The following is a 15,717-nucleotide window of genomic DNA, read 5'->3' as shown; positions in this document are numbered from 1 at the left end:
GCGCACGCAGCTGACGTTCGCGTTTACCTTCCACGACCAAAGGCTCCGACTAGTGTGATCACACACACACAACACTATTTGCATTCATTTGAAGAGATCTGCACAAGCGGGTTCAAGTTTACATTTATGTCACGTCTGTTTGGTTATATTTTATTTATCCAATCTAAGTTTCTACTGACATCACCATTCCATTAGTAGTTTGACTGAGCAACTCGATCTCTAGAATCGAGATCAGCTCAGCTTCTTCCCCCAGGCCGGCCCATCAGAGCCCTGAACAATGAACATCGAGTGCCACAGAACACTGAACTATCCACACACAAGCACACATGAACACACACACGACACGCACGCTGTGCACGCTCACACACTAGCAGCCACTTAACACTTTAACATGAGCGGGCACACACTCATGCCGCACACTTATGGCCAAAAGGAAAGGCCACTTTAAATTAGAATAACAGGAAGTGTATTGCACTACCAAAGCTACCTAGCATGTCCTATATGCTCTGTAAATAACTATGTACAGATACCGAGATGTCACACCATGTTACCTGTTTATTGCACAATGTTTTTTTTTTTATTGGAGTCTATTATATGTTGTACCACTGTATTGCACATCGTTGCGGGCAAGACCACCCGCATTTCATTGTATACTTGTATGCCGTGACAATTAAAACTCTTGACTTGAATATTATAATGGCATAACTACAGTATTTCCCCCAGGCCCAGGGGGCTTAAAGTGTAACAACACACATACATAGCTTATTTAAGAATACATTATAAGATAACATACTAATAACTGATCAAATGTACAGCTAATAAGTAATAATGAAAACGAGTTTATTGCCATGTCATAAAAACAGGAATTTGGCTTGGTGCTTGCTCACACAAGAGGACAACACACACTAGAGATAGCCTTCTCCGCCGCAGCGCCTAGACTGGAACAGCCTCCCCCTCAATGTACAGGCCACTCAGACCTTGCAGGTTTTTAAATCACTTTTAAAAACCTACCTGTTCTCCCTGGCCTTCCCCCCTACTTAATCACCACTAGACCCCTGGCCCCTTTTTTATCTTCTTTGTTTTACTGTGTCCTATGCTTTTATTACATTCACTGTTTTACCGTTTAATTTTTATTTTATATTTTGCATTGTATTATTTTTGTCTTTTCATCAACCTGGTGCCAGCTGCCGCTGCCTAGAAATGTGCTATACAAATAAAATTGACTTGACATCTAGAATTAAAAACATTAACATTGTGTAGCTGTATGTAAAACAAGTGGAATATATGAAATTACCATTCAAAGTCATGTCGGTTGTGGTAAACAGAAATGTTTTACTGTTTATCAATTTACAACACAGTATTTTTCTAACGAGAGGGGACATCACATTTCCCTAAACCAACTCTACAGACAATGCACTTCCAAATAAACAAGTCGGCAATAACAATAGAGTCCTTGCATGGAATGTTTGAGTGGTCGTCTTTCTTTCAACATGGCTGCCTGTAACCATTTTTTTAAATAAAATGCAGAATTTATGTGCAGTTGTAAAGTAGGTTAATACACTGGAAAAGCAATTACTGTTCCACTAATACTCATTTACAAGATCCATTAACAAGACACCGAATTAATTAGTACATTATAATAAAAAAAAAAAAATCATAATACACATTGCAACCATTGTTTTGCACATAGCAACTGTTGTTTCTTTCAACATGGACACATGGGCATTCTAAACCTTCTGTGAAAGACCTCCATTGAATCCTTGATCCGTTTATTTTTTTTAATCTTTAAGACAGCTCATGTATTTGCAGTTGTAAAGTCAATCAAAATCTTGTGTGTGTGAATGCGAAACATGGCCCCAAAAGTACTCCCTCTACTACTATGAATCTGAACAACACTCCAAACTTACCATTTAGATAGTTGGGTTTTAAAATAATATTCCTTTATCTAAGAAAAATAAAAGATTTTAATGTTTTGTCATTTTAACCTGCACTATGTAACCTTTTTTGATGAAAAAAGATAGCTTATTAAGCCATCTAAAATCGGACTGTCGGGCTGAACAAGAGAAAACCCATCCATCAGCGATACATGAAACCCAGTGAAACTGTCCATACAAGCCATTCTGGTCAGGCATGACCAGTGGTGTGAAGGCTCATCTGCAAATACCCGATTTATTAGAACTATACCCAAAAAACCTACAGTATCATTTCTAGAGCACACGTCTGAAGGCACAAATTAAATATAGTGCCCAAACTTTCCTTGCTTGAAAAATAAATGTTCTGCCATTTTCTCTTATCCTCCATGTTTATCTCTGTAAAAGCCTGTGCAGTTACCAGGGTTATAGTTAGTTATGTCTTTAGTTTTAGTCTTCAAATGTATCAGGAGGGGCATATAGTATGTTCAGTTCAGAGACTGGGACGTCAACATGACTAAGGCTACGTTTAGACGAGCGTTTTGTGAACAGAAACCGCAAAAGTCATCTTGCGGTTTCACTTTTAATTTTACGTTTAGACGAGCGTTTTGGGGTGGAATTCTCCGTGCAGACGACGCTGTAACGACGCAGCCCCGCTGTCACACGATTGGCGCATATGTCACATGACGTGCTGTGAAGACCCGCCCTACTCTGCCTCTGATTCGCAGACTGTGGATGGGGAATGTGATTGGGTCAAAGCAGAGTCACTCACAGACAGTGGGTCCACTCACGCCGCGGGACAGATTCTTGTGTATTTAACCCTTTCACTGCCACACGACAGCCGGTTGTGTGATAGTAAAGGGTTAACCTTCTGTCGTGTGGCAGTGAAAGGGTTAAAAGTACTGCCAATGTAGCCTTCAGGTGATCTCCGTTGATAATAGTCAGACATACTTGCTTTGTTTACGTCTCGGCTACTGGCGCATACCTGCTACCTGTGACGTAAGCAGTACGCGCGACCAGAGCCGTGACAACCCTTTCGTCATCGTTTTAACAGATTTATATGGTTTCACAGTTTAGACGAGAGCGCAAAGCTTTTGCGTTTCTAGGAATTCCACCCTGGAAGGTAGTCTCACTTTTTTGCGGTTTCACCCCGTAAAAACGCTGTTTCCGTATAAACGAAAGGCACATCCGAAAAAATATTTTTGCGGATTCACCTGCTAGCGTTTCCGTCTAAACGGGGCCTAAGTCATAGTGTTCAGTGAGACAGACATCTACATGACTGTAAGTAAAATTACCTTCATAAAGTGATGTGGTTGTATTAAACCATACCTTCTGAACTTTAAAGGGGACATGGCTGGTTAGCCTTCGGCAGAGGTGTTAGTTGGACAATGCCTAGGCTAACCGGCCATGTCTGCTTCCATTCATTGTGCTAAGCTAGGCTAACGTGCAGCCAGATAGCTTTCTACTAAACGCACAGAGAGAAAACTAGTATCCATCTTCTCGTCTCTCTCTGGAGAAGACGATAAGCTAATTTCCCAAAATGTTGGCGTGTTCTTTTAACTAAAACTGAACTGAAACGAGCAAACCCACTCTGGAAACGAACTGAAACTAAACTCAACTGAGAACAAACAGTGAAAAACTAAACAAAAATGAAAAGTGAAATGAAAGAGACTACAACAACCCTGGCAATCACCTTTCACGGTAACAGGGTGACCGATCTTACATAGTGCCGGTTTAAATTCACACCCAAGCAAAAACACATGCAAATACAAAAACAATATGAACTCATAAGTATAAAATATTTAGTTCACAGTACTAACTCAACAGCTAAGGGTTATTATTTCCGCGCCACCAGCTCCAGGAGCGTGGAGGTGATTTTGTCGAGGCTGCTGGAGTGTTGGGGGCCGCCGTGCATCCTGTATCCCCCGCCGCGGAAAAGAGGCGGCGGCGGGAAGGGCTGCCGTGGCAGCGGGAAGGGCTGCCGCAGCTCCCCGGGCCGATAGTCCCGTGGGCGCATGGGTTCCTGGAACCTCTCGGGGCGAGGAGGCTCCTCCGCCGGACGTCCGTGGGGCATCGGGAACTGGCCGCCCTGCCCAAACACCTCTGAAATAAGAGAAAACAAGATATGGTAAGGCGCAAAAACTAGGGCTACGTTCGGTTCACTTTGAAAATTCAGGCAATTCAGGAAGTGGATTTTTAACAAAATCGTTCTTTTTGTCTCATGTGGAAGTGAAAATCCTTTTTGTTTAGTGCATCCTGTGGCCACAGAGCGTGCAGACCAGTGGTGAGCGGAATTACAGAGTGACGGAAGGTCGGGTAAACCGCATAGTATTTTAAAAGAGGTAGGCGTCTATGTGGTGGGCTTGATCGCGTCACATGACCGCGGTATGCAGTGATCCTCGATTACTTCCCTGTTTCAGCCGGCCTGCAGACATTATCGTAATACGTTGTATATTTTTTCTCCCGACTGATGCATGGCTTTGAATGGCATGTAGTAGAGCTGCAGGGGTCACCAACCTGTCGATCGCGATTTGGGACATTTCAAGTAGATTAGTAAATTAGATTGTTTACGTCGCTGTGATTTGACGTCGCTGCTAGACTGTTTACGTTGCTGACAGCTGATGGTACGTCGCTACTTTGGAGAGCGGTGCAATAGTGTGCGTGTGGTCAACAATAATTGTAAATGGTAAATATTGTATATAAGTATTATATAAGTACAGACACTGTTTTTGTTATGTGGATTTTAGAAAGACAGACCCAGTTTTGTAATACTGTTTTGACTCTGGGAATAGACGAGAGGGACCCATTTTATGTTATGTACATGTTTTTTTTTTTTTATACTTGCATACATTGTTCTGATCTTACACTGGTGTTTCATTTAAAAATACACATACATTGTCCCAGCCTAAATGCAAATGTGACCTTTATCATTTTCAAAAAGGTTTTTATGTATTTTATACTTGCAAAAGTTCTTAAGTTTGTATCAAACTTACCACAGAGCGGATATAGAGAGATAATCTATTAATCTAGTTTCTTATACCTCTAAAGACTTTCCATTAGTTTCATTCTGTACGAGAACCTTTGTTTATGCAAATAAACATCCTTCTTATATTAGAAGACGACTCCAAGTACATTTTTGTTCGGATGCATTAACTCATTCACGGCCAGCCGTTTTATCCATCCTTGTACTCAATGGGCCACGCTTTAAAAGATAGGGATTTTCACTGTGCGTCGCAGTGTTTGCAGGGCAATATCTATATTCTATAGCTATGGAGACAACACTATGGCTCATTTGACAGTAACTATCCCTCGTCCAACATGTAAAAAAGAATACATTTTTTCATGTATACTTTCGCGTTATGGAGTGATATGTGAATTTTGCTAAAGGCGCTCGCGTTGCTCGCCTGGACACGTTACTATTTCCAAATCAAAGGTATATAATAAGTATTATGTTTCATCATGAATGCATGAAAGAGGGGGGGGGGGGGGGGGGGGGGGGTCGTTTTTTTATGCTTTGATCGCCAGCAACGGCATTCTACTACATACGTTGATCGGCTGGATCGATATGAAATCATTGTAGGATCAAGGTGGAATTGACGTCAGATAGTCCTTACCTTTGATCGGGGTTATTCCAAAAAGAATATTCCAATTGTTTGATCGCGATTTCCAGTATTGATGTCGATCGGGTCCCTGACATGAAGTGGCACAAGATATGCCTCAAGTGTGCTGAACGCGTTTTCAAAGTGCTCGGATGAAGCGATTTACTTGGCTTCGCCTAAATTCTCCGCCCGGACAACATTAGATGTGACACAGTGTGAAATAAGGTTTCAAAGGGTGGGCGATACTGCCACCTAGCAGGATTCAGCCGGTATTGCACTCTCGGTGTCTCAGAATGAGTTCCAATGGTAACACCGAGGTCAGTGAGCCTGTAATGAATAAACAAAAATCAAATAAAAAGAAAAAAAAATGCCAAAACCTGACTATTCTCGGGTATGGCACTCAACCGCTGGCGAGATAACCAGACTTTACTCGGTTATGGCGCTGAATGAGTTAACAGGGAGAGAGACAGTGTTTTACCCAGTCAGTCCGTGGGAGGACAGAATTCCACCGAACGAGTGCCTCAACAATACTAAATAAACACAACGCAGATACTTCACGGAAGAGGAGATGGAGGCTGATAACAATAAACGAAAGGCTGAAAACACGATTATCTAACAGTTCCAGACATACACCTTACCTTCGTAGCGTCTTCTGCTTGAAGCTTGAAGCTCTGGATGGAAAGGAGGAGGACTGTGCTTCTGGAATCTCGCTTCCTCTTCCTGTTGTGGCCCCTCCCAGCCTCTCCCCCTGTGATCCTCCGGGGGAAAGAGGTTCTGTGGTCTCCTGGGTCTGTCTTCTGGACCCTCTCTGAAGCCTCGGTCTTCTGGAGCCTCTCTGAAGCCTCGGTCTTCCGGACCCTCTCTGAAGCCTCTGTCTTCTGGACCCTCTCTGAAGCCTCGGTCTTCCGGAGCCTCTCTGAAGCCTCGGTCTTCCGGAGCCTCTCTGAAGCCTCGGTCTTCCGGAGCCTCTCTGAAGCCTTGGTCTTCCGGAGCCTCTCTGAAGCCTCGGTCTTCCGGAGCCTCTCTGAAGCCTCGGTCTTCCGGAGCCTCTCTGAAGCCTCGGTCTTCTGGACCCTCTCTGAAGCTTCGGTCTTCCGGACCCTCTCTGAAGCCTCGGTCTTCCGGACCCTCTCTGAAGCCTCGGTCTTGCGGAGCCTCTCTGAAGCCTCGGTCTTCCGGAGCCTCTCTGAAGCCTCGGTCTTCCGGAGCCTCTCTGAAGCCTTGGTCTTCCGGACCCTCTCTGAAGCCTCGGTCTTGCGGAGCCTCTCTGAAGCCTCGGTCTTCCGGAGCCTCTCTGAAGCCTCGGGCCTCCGGAGCCTCTCTGAAGCCTTGGTCTTCCGGACCCTCTCTGAAGCCTCGGTCTTGCGGAGCCTCTCTGAAGCCTCGGGCCTCCGGAGCCTCTCTGAGGACTCTGTCAAACTGGCCTCGCAGGGATTCCTGGCCATCCTGGCTTAGATGGTTGTAGTCCATGGAAATGGCTGGTGGGCCTAGACTCTTAGAAAAAAGGAACAGCCAAGTGTATTCTTTTAAAATTCCACTCCGCAAGAATTTTGCAGACATTTTCCTGTGTAGCTCAATGGGTTCAGTATGGCACCAACACTGCCAGGGTTAGTTAGTTCTAAGGACCCATAACCCTATTTGCTATCCCAATGATGTTGTTGATGATCAGTAGAGTCCTTTCTTGGCACAATACATGCTGTACCTCATACTAGCTCCGGCTAGTTTAGCCACAAACCAATACAAGTCAACAGGGGCGAGCTCCTGTCTGTACAAGCTCTTCAGTCAACTTGTACAGACAGGAGCTTGACCCCACTGACTTTGCATTGGTTTGGGGCTAAACTAGCCGGAGTTAGTACAAGGTACAGTATGGATTGTAGCTGAACGGGCTATGGTTCCATCACCGGAGAACTATCCCTTTAAGAGTTTGATTCCCACCAATACTAAAAAGATATATCCACTCACAACACTGCAAGGGGACACAGATAAAAGCCTCCACCAAAAATTGCATGCAACAAATGTTATTTATGAATGTTGAATTGTAATCTATGAAACACCATGCCCTACCTACTGACATAACAGGACAGTAGAATATAATGTGAATTTTAAAGGATAAGGCCTGTGTACTGTGTGTCGCCTGGGGGCGACAAGAGGCTCAGGAGATAGAGCGGTCGTCTGGTAATCGGAAGGTTCCTGGTTCGATTTCAGTTCCTCCCGGCAACGTGTCAAGTGTCCTCGACACTTAACCCCCGACAGCTCCAGATGAGCAGGTCGGCACCTTACATTTGTTGCCTCTGCCATCGGTGTGTGAATGGGTCAATGTGAGGCATAAGTTGTAAATCACTTTGGACAAATGCAGTCCATTTACCACGTACAATACTTTGCTTAACTCATTGACCGCCACACTGTTTTCCCATCTCTACTCAATGGTGCCAGCATTAGACCATTTTCGCGATGTTTGCGGACCCATCGTGTGTTCTGTATTATAGCTATGGAGACAATAGTATGGCTCATTTGACAGGCATTGATTATAGTCCAACACTGACTAACCAGTTCATTTCTACATACTTTAGTTTGTGCGCTATTCCATGCTAAACATCGTATTTTTTTCTAGATCGCGAGATATGACGTGTTATGTGCATATGCCCAAATCGTTCGGGTTGCTCGCTTGAAACTCCAAATATTTCCAAATCAAAAGGTATATACCATATATATATGTTTCAAAATCATCAAGGAGGGGGGGGGGGTCGTTTTACCTCGACACTGCGATCGTTACCAAAAGCATGTTTTAGGTTAGGTAAAATATGACATTGATCGCTACAAAAGCATGTTTTAGGTTAAAAAAATACCAGCAGGTTACTAAATAGACCATACCTTAGTCAGAAGGTACTCCAAAATGAATAAATCCCAGTCATCCCATCGTGATTGCAATTACTCATGTATATTGGGCATGGCTATAAGGGAAACAATAGGTTTGAGGCAGGGTGCGAAATTAACGGGGGCTCGGGGCAAAATGTCTGTGAAAATGGACAAAATGCCCTCGAAAATCATTTAAGGGGGGCACAAAATGCCCCAGACAGTTTACTGGTGCGGGAGCTTGGTGCAGGATTAGCGAGAGGCGTGCAGCTGCGGAGCCGCAGAGCTCACAGTTGTGCCCGCACAGTGCAGTACTCCAATTCAGCCATTGGCAATTCAGCCATTGGGTGGGTGGCGCTGCGGAGCGGTCCCCAGACCGGACCTGATAGCGCCGCTGGCTCTGCGGCTCTGCAGTTGCATACTATTGGGATGAGTTTATCGCTTCGTTGGGAGGCGGAGGTTGTCGTTGGTTTCAGCGATCACGCAGCGTTGGGGGGCCGGGGGGGACAAAAAAGCCCCAGACAGTTTACTAATGATATATATATATGGAGACATTATTAATGTCATTAACATTACGTTATCAAACATAGTATAAAAATGTATATTACTATTTATTTAACCGACGAGTGAAAGACGTGATTTATTAAATCTGTTTTGATCAGACACCGATGTCAACGTCACTCTCCCCACCCTCTCACATTAGCAGGTGAGCAGCTCACCAGTATTTGATGGCATTTTGAAGACAGACAAGATGGAGCGTTTTTTATCAAACTATAAAAACACGAAGGAAAAAAAGTCTGAGAAGCAGATTCCCCAGGTCCTCAAATAAAAAAATGTAAAGCAGAGTACGATGGAGTCGTGGGGATTAGACTGGGTAGGGGTTGAGGAGGATGCTACCTGTCAACATATCATTTATTGCAAAGCTTGTCGTGAGACTCCGGCTGCAAACACGGCTAGTGTTCGAGGAGCTTGTGGGGATCTTTTTGTCCGCGGGACGAAGACTGTAAAAAAATATGGATGTAAGGATGTTTAATAACCATTTATCATAAAAATTCAGTGCCCCCGAAATACAAAAAAATAGCCCCCGAAAATCAATTAAGGGGGGCAAAAAAAGCCATTGATTTTTTTTTAAATTTCTAACCCTGGTTTGAGGCATCAAATCTCCGACCGATTGCTATGTCCTGATTCACTTTGAGGGGGAAGCAGCCGGAGGTACCTCAGTACCGAAAGACAACCGATATCCCCAGTTCAAAAGGTAGGCGATACTGCCACCTGGCGGGATTCGATCGGCATTGCAATTTTAACGTAGGCAGCGGTGCCAGGGAGACACAGGCAGCTCCGAGTGAGTGTTTAGAATGGGGATCAAAGGAAAAAGATCAAAGGATCTAAAAACGAGAAAACACGTTTTTGGCACTGAGCGGTTAACCCTTTCTCTGCCACGCTTATATCCATCAATGTTTGATCACTGCCAGCTCTATTTGTCTATGGAGATGTTCACCTACTTTGCAGGGCTATAACTTTTTAAATTGTATTGCTAAATTGACATTACTATGGCCCATTCAACATCGATTAGCTATTGTTCAGGGTGTAGGAACGTTTTACTTTTTCATTCACACATTCATACTAAAATACCGTCCAGAGTATAAATATGTTTTTATCGTTTTCTGCAGTAATTCATAGAACGTGAGTTATAGCCATTTATGCATATATTAGATCATCAAATGCAGTTTGATAGCGATTGACGCCAGATAAAAAATTTCAATTGTACAAGGTCCTAAACTTCATGACTCATCATCTGCTGGTGACCGGAGGGGTGGGGGGTCGTTTATAATTCAATGACCAACGTTAAATGATTTATGTAGTATGGGTGATATATTGATCAGAGCAGTTTGCATAGAAAATGGTAAAGAAAAACGCTGAAACTCACCCCAGTCTCCTCGTAGCGTTGGGCGATGAGAGTGGAGCAAAAAGTTCGCTATTATGGGATGTTGATCTAGATGAACCATTTCCGGGTTGTATAATAATATATACGTCCAAATAACGTTGTTTATTGAGTTATGGCAACCGATCGATTATCCAGTGTGTCAAGATGGAGTCCCGGGAGAGATCGCGAGTGGCGGACAGAATAGGGGGGACACCAAGCACTTCCGGCCCCACTTACCCACTTCCGGTTTGGCGATCGGCCACCAGGTGGCGATATTGAACCGTTGGAGAGTTGAGTGGAGATCCCCAGCACCCGTCAAGGATCCGTCGGTGAAATATGATTATCATGACAGATTTTTGAAATATTGATCTCAAAGACGCTGTAAAACGTCATTGACAGATTACGCATGGCGAGGAATGACGTCTTAACACGTCATTGGCGATTAAAGGGTTAATGTCAACTAACCCAATGTAAAGACCAAAACCTACAATGCATTTCTTCTGCTCTGAATACTCTTCCTACTCTCCATCGTTGCTCCCAACCAGGAAGCCATACATCCCCAGTGTATATTAAAATAATGTCTTAACACTTTAATCGCCGTTGACGCTGAAACACGTCTTTCCCCGCCATGCTCATTCTGCCGAAGACACTGGACAGCGTCTTTGATATCAATATTTCAAAAATCTGTGATCGAAATCATATTTCTCCCCCGGAGACATGAGATGTACTGTTGAGTCCCTCTCAACTCTACAACGGTTCAAGAGCGCCATCTGGTGGCCGATCGGCGGATCGCCCAGGGGAGAAACAGGAAGTGGAAGCTGGTGCTCATTTCAATTCGGTCCGATCACTCGGTAATAGTCCCAGGACTCGAGCTGATCACAACGTATAGTGATCCGTTACTAATAACTCTATAAACAACATGATTTGGACGTATATACTATTATACAACCTGGAAATGGATCGGATATTTCGACATCCCATAATAGAAAAAATTCTGTTCCACGCTCATCTTCCAACGGCGAGAGGAAGCTACGGTGAGTTTCAGCGTTATTTGTTAATGTCTTCGATACTAACTGCTCTGATGATCATATCACCTACACTAGATGAATGATATAACGTTGCCCACGGAATTATAAACGACCCCCCGCCCATCCGGTCAACATCAGATCATACGTAGTAACTCCTAGAACCACGTCCAGTTGACATTTTTTATCTCGCACAGATTCCTACCAAACTGTATTTGATCATCAATATAATGCATTTAGGGCTATAAATCAAGTTCTGGAGAAAGCTGCAGAAAACGATAAAAACATACTTATACTTTAGACCGTATTTTAGTATGAATATGTGAATGAAAAAGTATAACGTTGCTACACCCTGAACAATAGATACAGGACGTAGAATGGGCCATAGTAATGTCAATTGAGCAATACAATTTAAAAAGTTATAGCCCTGCAAAGAAGGGGAACTTCTCCATGTTAAATAGGGCTGGCGAGGGATGGTAAATTATGAATTTAACTCCGGCGATCAAAGTGTTAACATATTTCCAGTTTTAAATAGCATAATGTATTACCATGAAAAACAAGGGCATTGTGGTCATTACAAAATGTACTTAAAAAAGGCAATAAGCTATAGCTATCGATGTACAGTAGTAAACGGAACAGCTTATATGTGCATTAGGGGTGGACGGTATGGTCTAAAATTTATATCACGGTATAATTTGAAGCATAGACGGTAACGGTATATATCACGGTATCAGTGTTTCCGTTAGAATAATTTTTTTTGCCTGATAGGCAGGCTATATAAAGAATGACATCCTCAAGGCATGTAGATTTATAATATTTTAACTTAAAACTAGGCTACTTTTGCGTATAAAGTCATTATATTCCAAATAAAATAAGTCCCGAGTCGAGACTCCGTGCTGCTCCCATTGCAAACAGCGGGGCTGGATTTTGCTAGAAGCATATGTAGCTGCAGAGCCGCAGAGCCAGTGGCTTTTTCAGGTCGTTCAGCCGTTTGGTGGGGGGGCGCTGTTGAGCGGGCCTGTGACCAGACCTGAAAGAGCCACTGGCTCTGCGGCTCTGCAGCTGCATGCTATTTCGCAAATCCACTGCTGCAGCCGTCCTCCCGTCGTTATCATAACACTACACACATATCATAATGTTTACAGCAAACTGTAGTTGATCACCAGGTATGTTTTATTAACGTAGAATAATTCATATAAGAAAAACGATAGGTAAGATCTCTTACCTTTCTCCACTGGTTAAAAATGCCAGGAACTGAAATTGAAACTTGCTGTGCGCCGCGGTGATATGTGTTTATTATGAAATGACAATTGCGTGTTGATGCAAGGCTTCTATCCTCCCTACGACCGACCTGTGGGGGGCATATGCGAGCAACGTTCAAGACAGGGGAGGGGAGAATTGGAAACAGCGAAATTGGGATGGGGAAAAATTTAAAAATAAGGAGAAAAAAACTGGTGTTGGCTAAACGGACCAGACTCATCAGTATGAGAAATGCATCGTAGGTTTTGGTCTTCTCGTAGGCCGACAATGTTGACAAAATAACAAAGCCTCCTAAATAACTTTTTCCAGTTTGCACATATCTATTATCTATGACTAATTCGATCTATTTTTAGGGGCAAATGCGATTGAAATAGTTGCGCTGTGGTTACATGACGTCATTGCTATTTTAGAGTTGCTCTACCCGGTTACACGGTATAGTCAAAATCCATACCGTAGAGCAAATTCATACCGTTTATACCGTATACCGTTTATACCGTCCACCCCTAATGTGCATTGTGTATTACATTAGAGTCTTTCGTGTTTATCGCAAACAATGCATCATGCTGACAGAAGCAACAGGACGGCTCGGTGACTCGTTTCAACCCTTTTATTAATTTGTATTTTGTAGTTCTACGACTTCTGGATATGCGCTAATAGAGCTATAACCTGGACAGACCAGACTATAAACTGGTGTTGACTGGATGGACCAGACTATAAACTGGTGTTGACTGTGTGGACCAGACTATAACCTGGTGTTGACTGGACGGACCAGACTATAAACTGGTGTTGACTGGACGGACCAGACTATAAACTGGTGTTGACTGGATGGACCAGACTATAAACTGGTGTTGACTGGATGGACCAGACTATAAACTGGTGTTGACTGTGTGGACCAGACTATAACCTGGTGTTGACTGGACGGACCAGACTATAAACTGGTGTTGACTGGACGGACCAGACTATAAACTGGTGTTGGCTGGACGGACAAGACTATAACCTGGTGTTGACTGGACGGACCAGACTATAACCTGGTGTTGACTGGACGGACCAGACTATAAACTGGTTGTTGGCTGGACGGACCAGACTATAACCTGGTGTTGGCTGAGGCAGCTGGGTGGCGCAGCGGACATTGCACTCGTCACCAACGCAAGGTTCAAATCCGGCTGTCGGTGTTGCCTCCGGCTTGGGCCGGCCGTCATACTGGCTCAATTGGCAGAGTCAGCGGGTGGAAGTCGATGGGTGGTAATCTGGACGTTGTGGACAGCAACTCCTACAGGTCAGTTGGGGGACGCCTGCACAGCAGAGACAGGAAATAGCGGGGGTAGTGTGAGCCTCCCACACGTTACACCTCGCCAATGAGTCCGCGCTGGCAGGTGAAAAGATGTGACAGGCTGCCTCCTCGTGTACCGGAGGGGACACGTGATGCAAGGCTTCTATCCTCCCTACGACCGACCTGTGGGGGGCATATGCGAGCAACGTTCAAGACAGGGGAGGGGAGAATTGGAAACAGCGAAATTGGGATGGGGAAAAATGTAAAAATAAGGAGAAAAAAAACTGGTGTTGGCTAAACGGACCAGACTCATCAGTATGAGAAATGCATCGTAGGTTTTGGTCTTCTCGTAGGCCGACAATGTTGACAAAATAACAAAGACATAAAATAACATTGGTCTCGTCCTTTGAGGGGAATTCTACTGCGGAACTGCCTAAAGACATGACAAATTCTTTCATTTCCCAGAACCGAACAGTACCATTGACTCGAGACCTGCCCTCTCTTACAGAGGAAATCAACTGTTGTGATTGGAGGTTCAAGAAAAGAGGTTGGGAGCTTGGGCTCCGTCAATTAGCCAATCCTACCCATTTGACGTGTTCATGTGGTGTTGGGTATTATTTGGCGGGCCAAGAATCCGACCCGAACAGCCCACCAAATGAGATAAAGGACGTTCGGAAAGTTTTGATGCCGAGTTACTGAGTTGTGACGTCATGCCCTTTGACCAGCGGCTGGTGTTGCTAGTTCAGTCACAATCAAAACCAAGCGTGGAAAGAAATCACATTATTTTTGGTCGAGTGCAGTAGAAAACAACATCATCAACTAGTTACACAGTAGTGGTCTAAAGACGTATAGCTTCTGATTATTTACTTTGTTATTGGTTCAGTGTTTCTCCCGGCCTTTAGCACGTGAACGTAGAGCCATATGAAATCCGTTTGATTATTTCCCAAATTCCATTTAATTTTTTCCCAAATTCATTTTTTTTTGTTTTAATATTTCAGAATTCTGTATTTAGATTTTATGCTCATTTTACCATCAGAAATAGTGTCTAATAAGTGGGAATGAATAAATGTCCACAATTGAATAAGATATACCGTAATTCCTCTAATAGTAACCGGTATTCAATTAAAAACCGGGTCTCTATTAATGACCAGGTGTGCTGTTGAGCTAAGCAATTATAAGCCGACCTCCTAATACAAGCCGGGTTTCATGTATATGCTGGCCTGGCTGTGCAGTAAATACCATATAATGGTATGGTGTTAATGTTTACCAAGAGAGTAAGCCTACCTCAGAATTGTATAAAACGAAGTTATTATTATTATTATACCAGTATTGTGATTGCACTATTTTACTTTACTTTTTTTTACCACCTGTAATTGCACTGTTTACTACCGTATTTCATACAGTACTTGGTTTCAATAAATGAACCCAGTACATTTTATTATGATCAGTTTGAAAATTAGAAATATAGGCCTCTCTCTTATACATGCCTCCTCCTAATACAAGCCTGGTATCATCAGCTACAGTTGAAACAAATACAAGCCGGGGTTACTATTAGAGGAATTACGGTAACAGACCATTTAATGTTTTTAAGTGCTGCAACTCAGAAATACAGTTCAATTTTACACAATATTTTTCAAATAATATTGTGACAAAATAAAAATACACAAAAAATGTAAATACACATTTCAAGTGTAAACAATAGATACGGCTACTACTGACATTATCACAATGACAATGTCAGTAGCCTAGCTATATCTATTATATTGTGATGAAATATAGTAATGCATAATTTAGGCACCTTTAGTTTAGTTTATTTCGTTTATAAAGGGGGTGTGTGTACTAGGGCTGTCTTAAATGCTTCGAAGCTTCGAACGTT

The 15,717-nt window shown here is 43.3% G+C and overlaps 1 protein-coding gene across 2 annotated transcripts in view; it reads right to left on the bottom strand.

Moving 5' to 3' along the window:
• Positions 1 to 1,150: 1,150 nt before the first annotated feature.
• LOC311226332 (uncharacterized protein) overlaps positions 1,151 to 15,717 on the bottom strand; it is a 73,359-nt gene continuing 58,792 nt past the window's right edge. For both annotated transcript variants that reach the window (XM_084311751.1, XM_084311752.1), the window contains 2 exons: positions 6,148 to 7,003; positions 1,151 to 4,013 (listed from right to left, as the gene is read on the bottom strand). In XM_084311751.1, the coding sequence (XP_084167877.1) occupies positions 3,748 to 4,013; positions 6,148 to 7,003 (1,122 nt within the window). In that variant the 3' untranslated portion in view covers positions 1,151 to 3,747. The remainder of the gene's footprint in view (positions 4,014 to 6,147; positions 7,004 to 15,717) is intronic.

The sequence above is a fragment of the Notolepis coatsorum genome (genome assembly GCF_963971535.1).
Source record: "Notolepis coatsorum genome assembly, chromosome: 4".
Classification (NCBI taxonomy): Eukaryota; Metazoa; Chordata; class Actinopteri; order Aulopiformes; family Paralepididae; genus Notolepis; species Notolepis coatsorum.
Note: the sequence above shows the minus strand (reverse complement) of the source record. Positions and strands in the feature narration are given on the sequence as shown.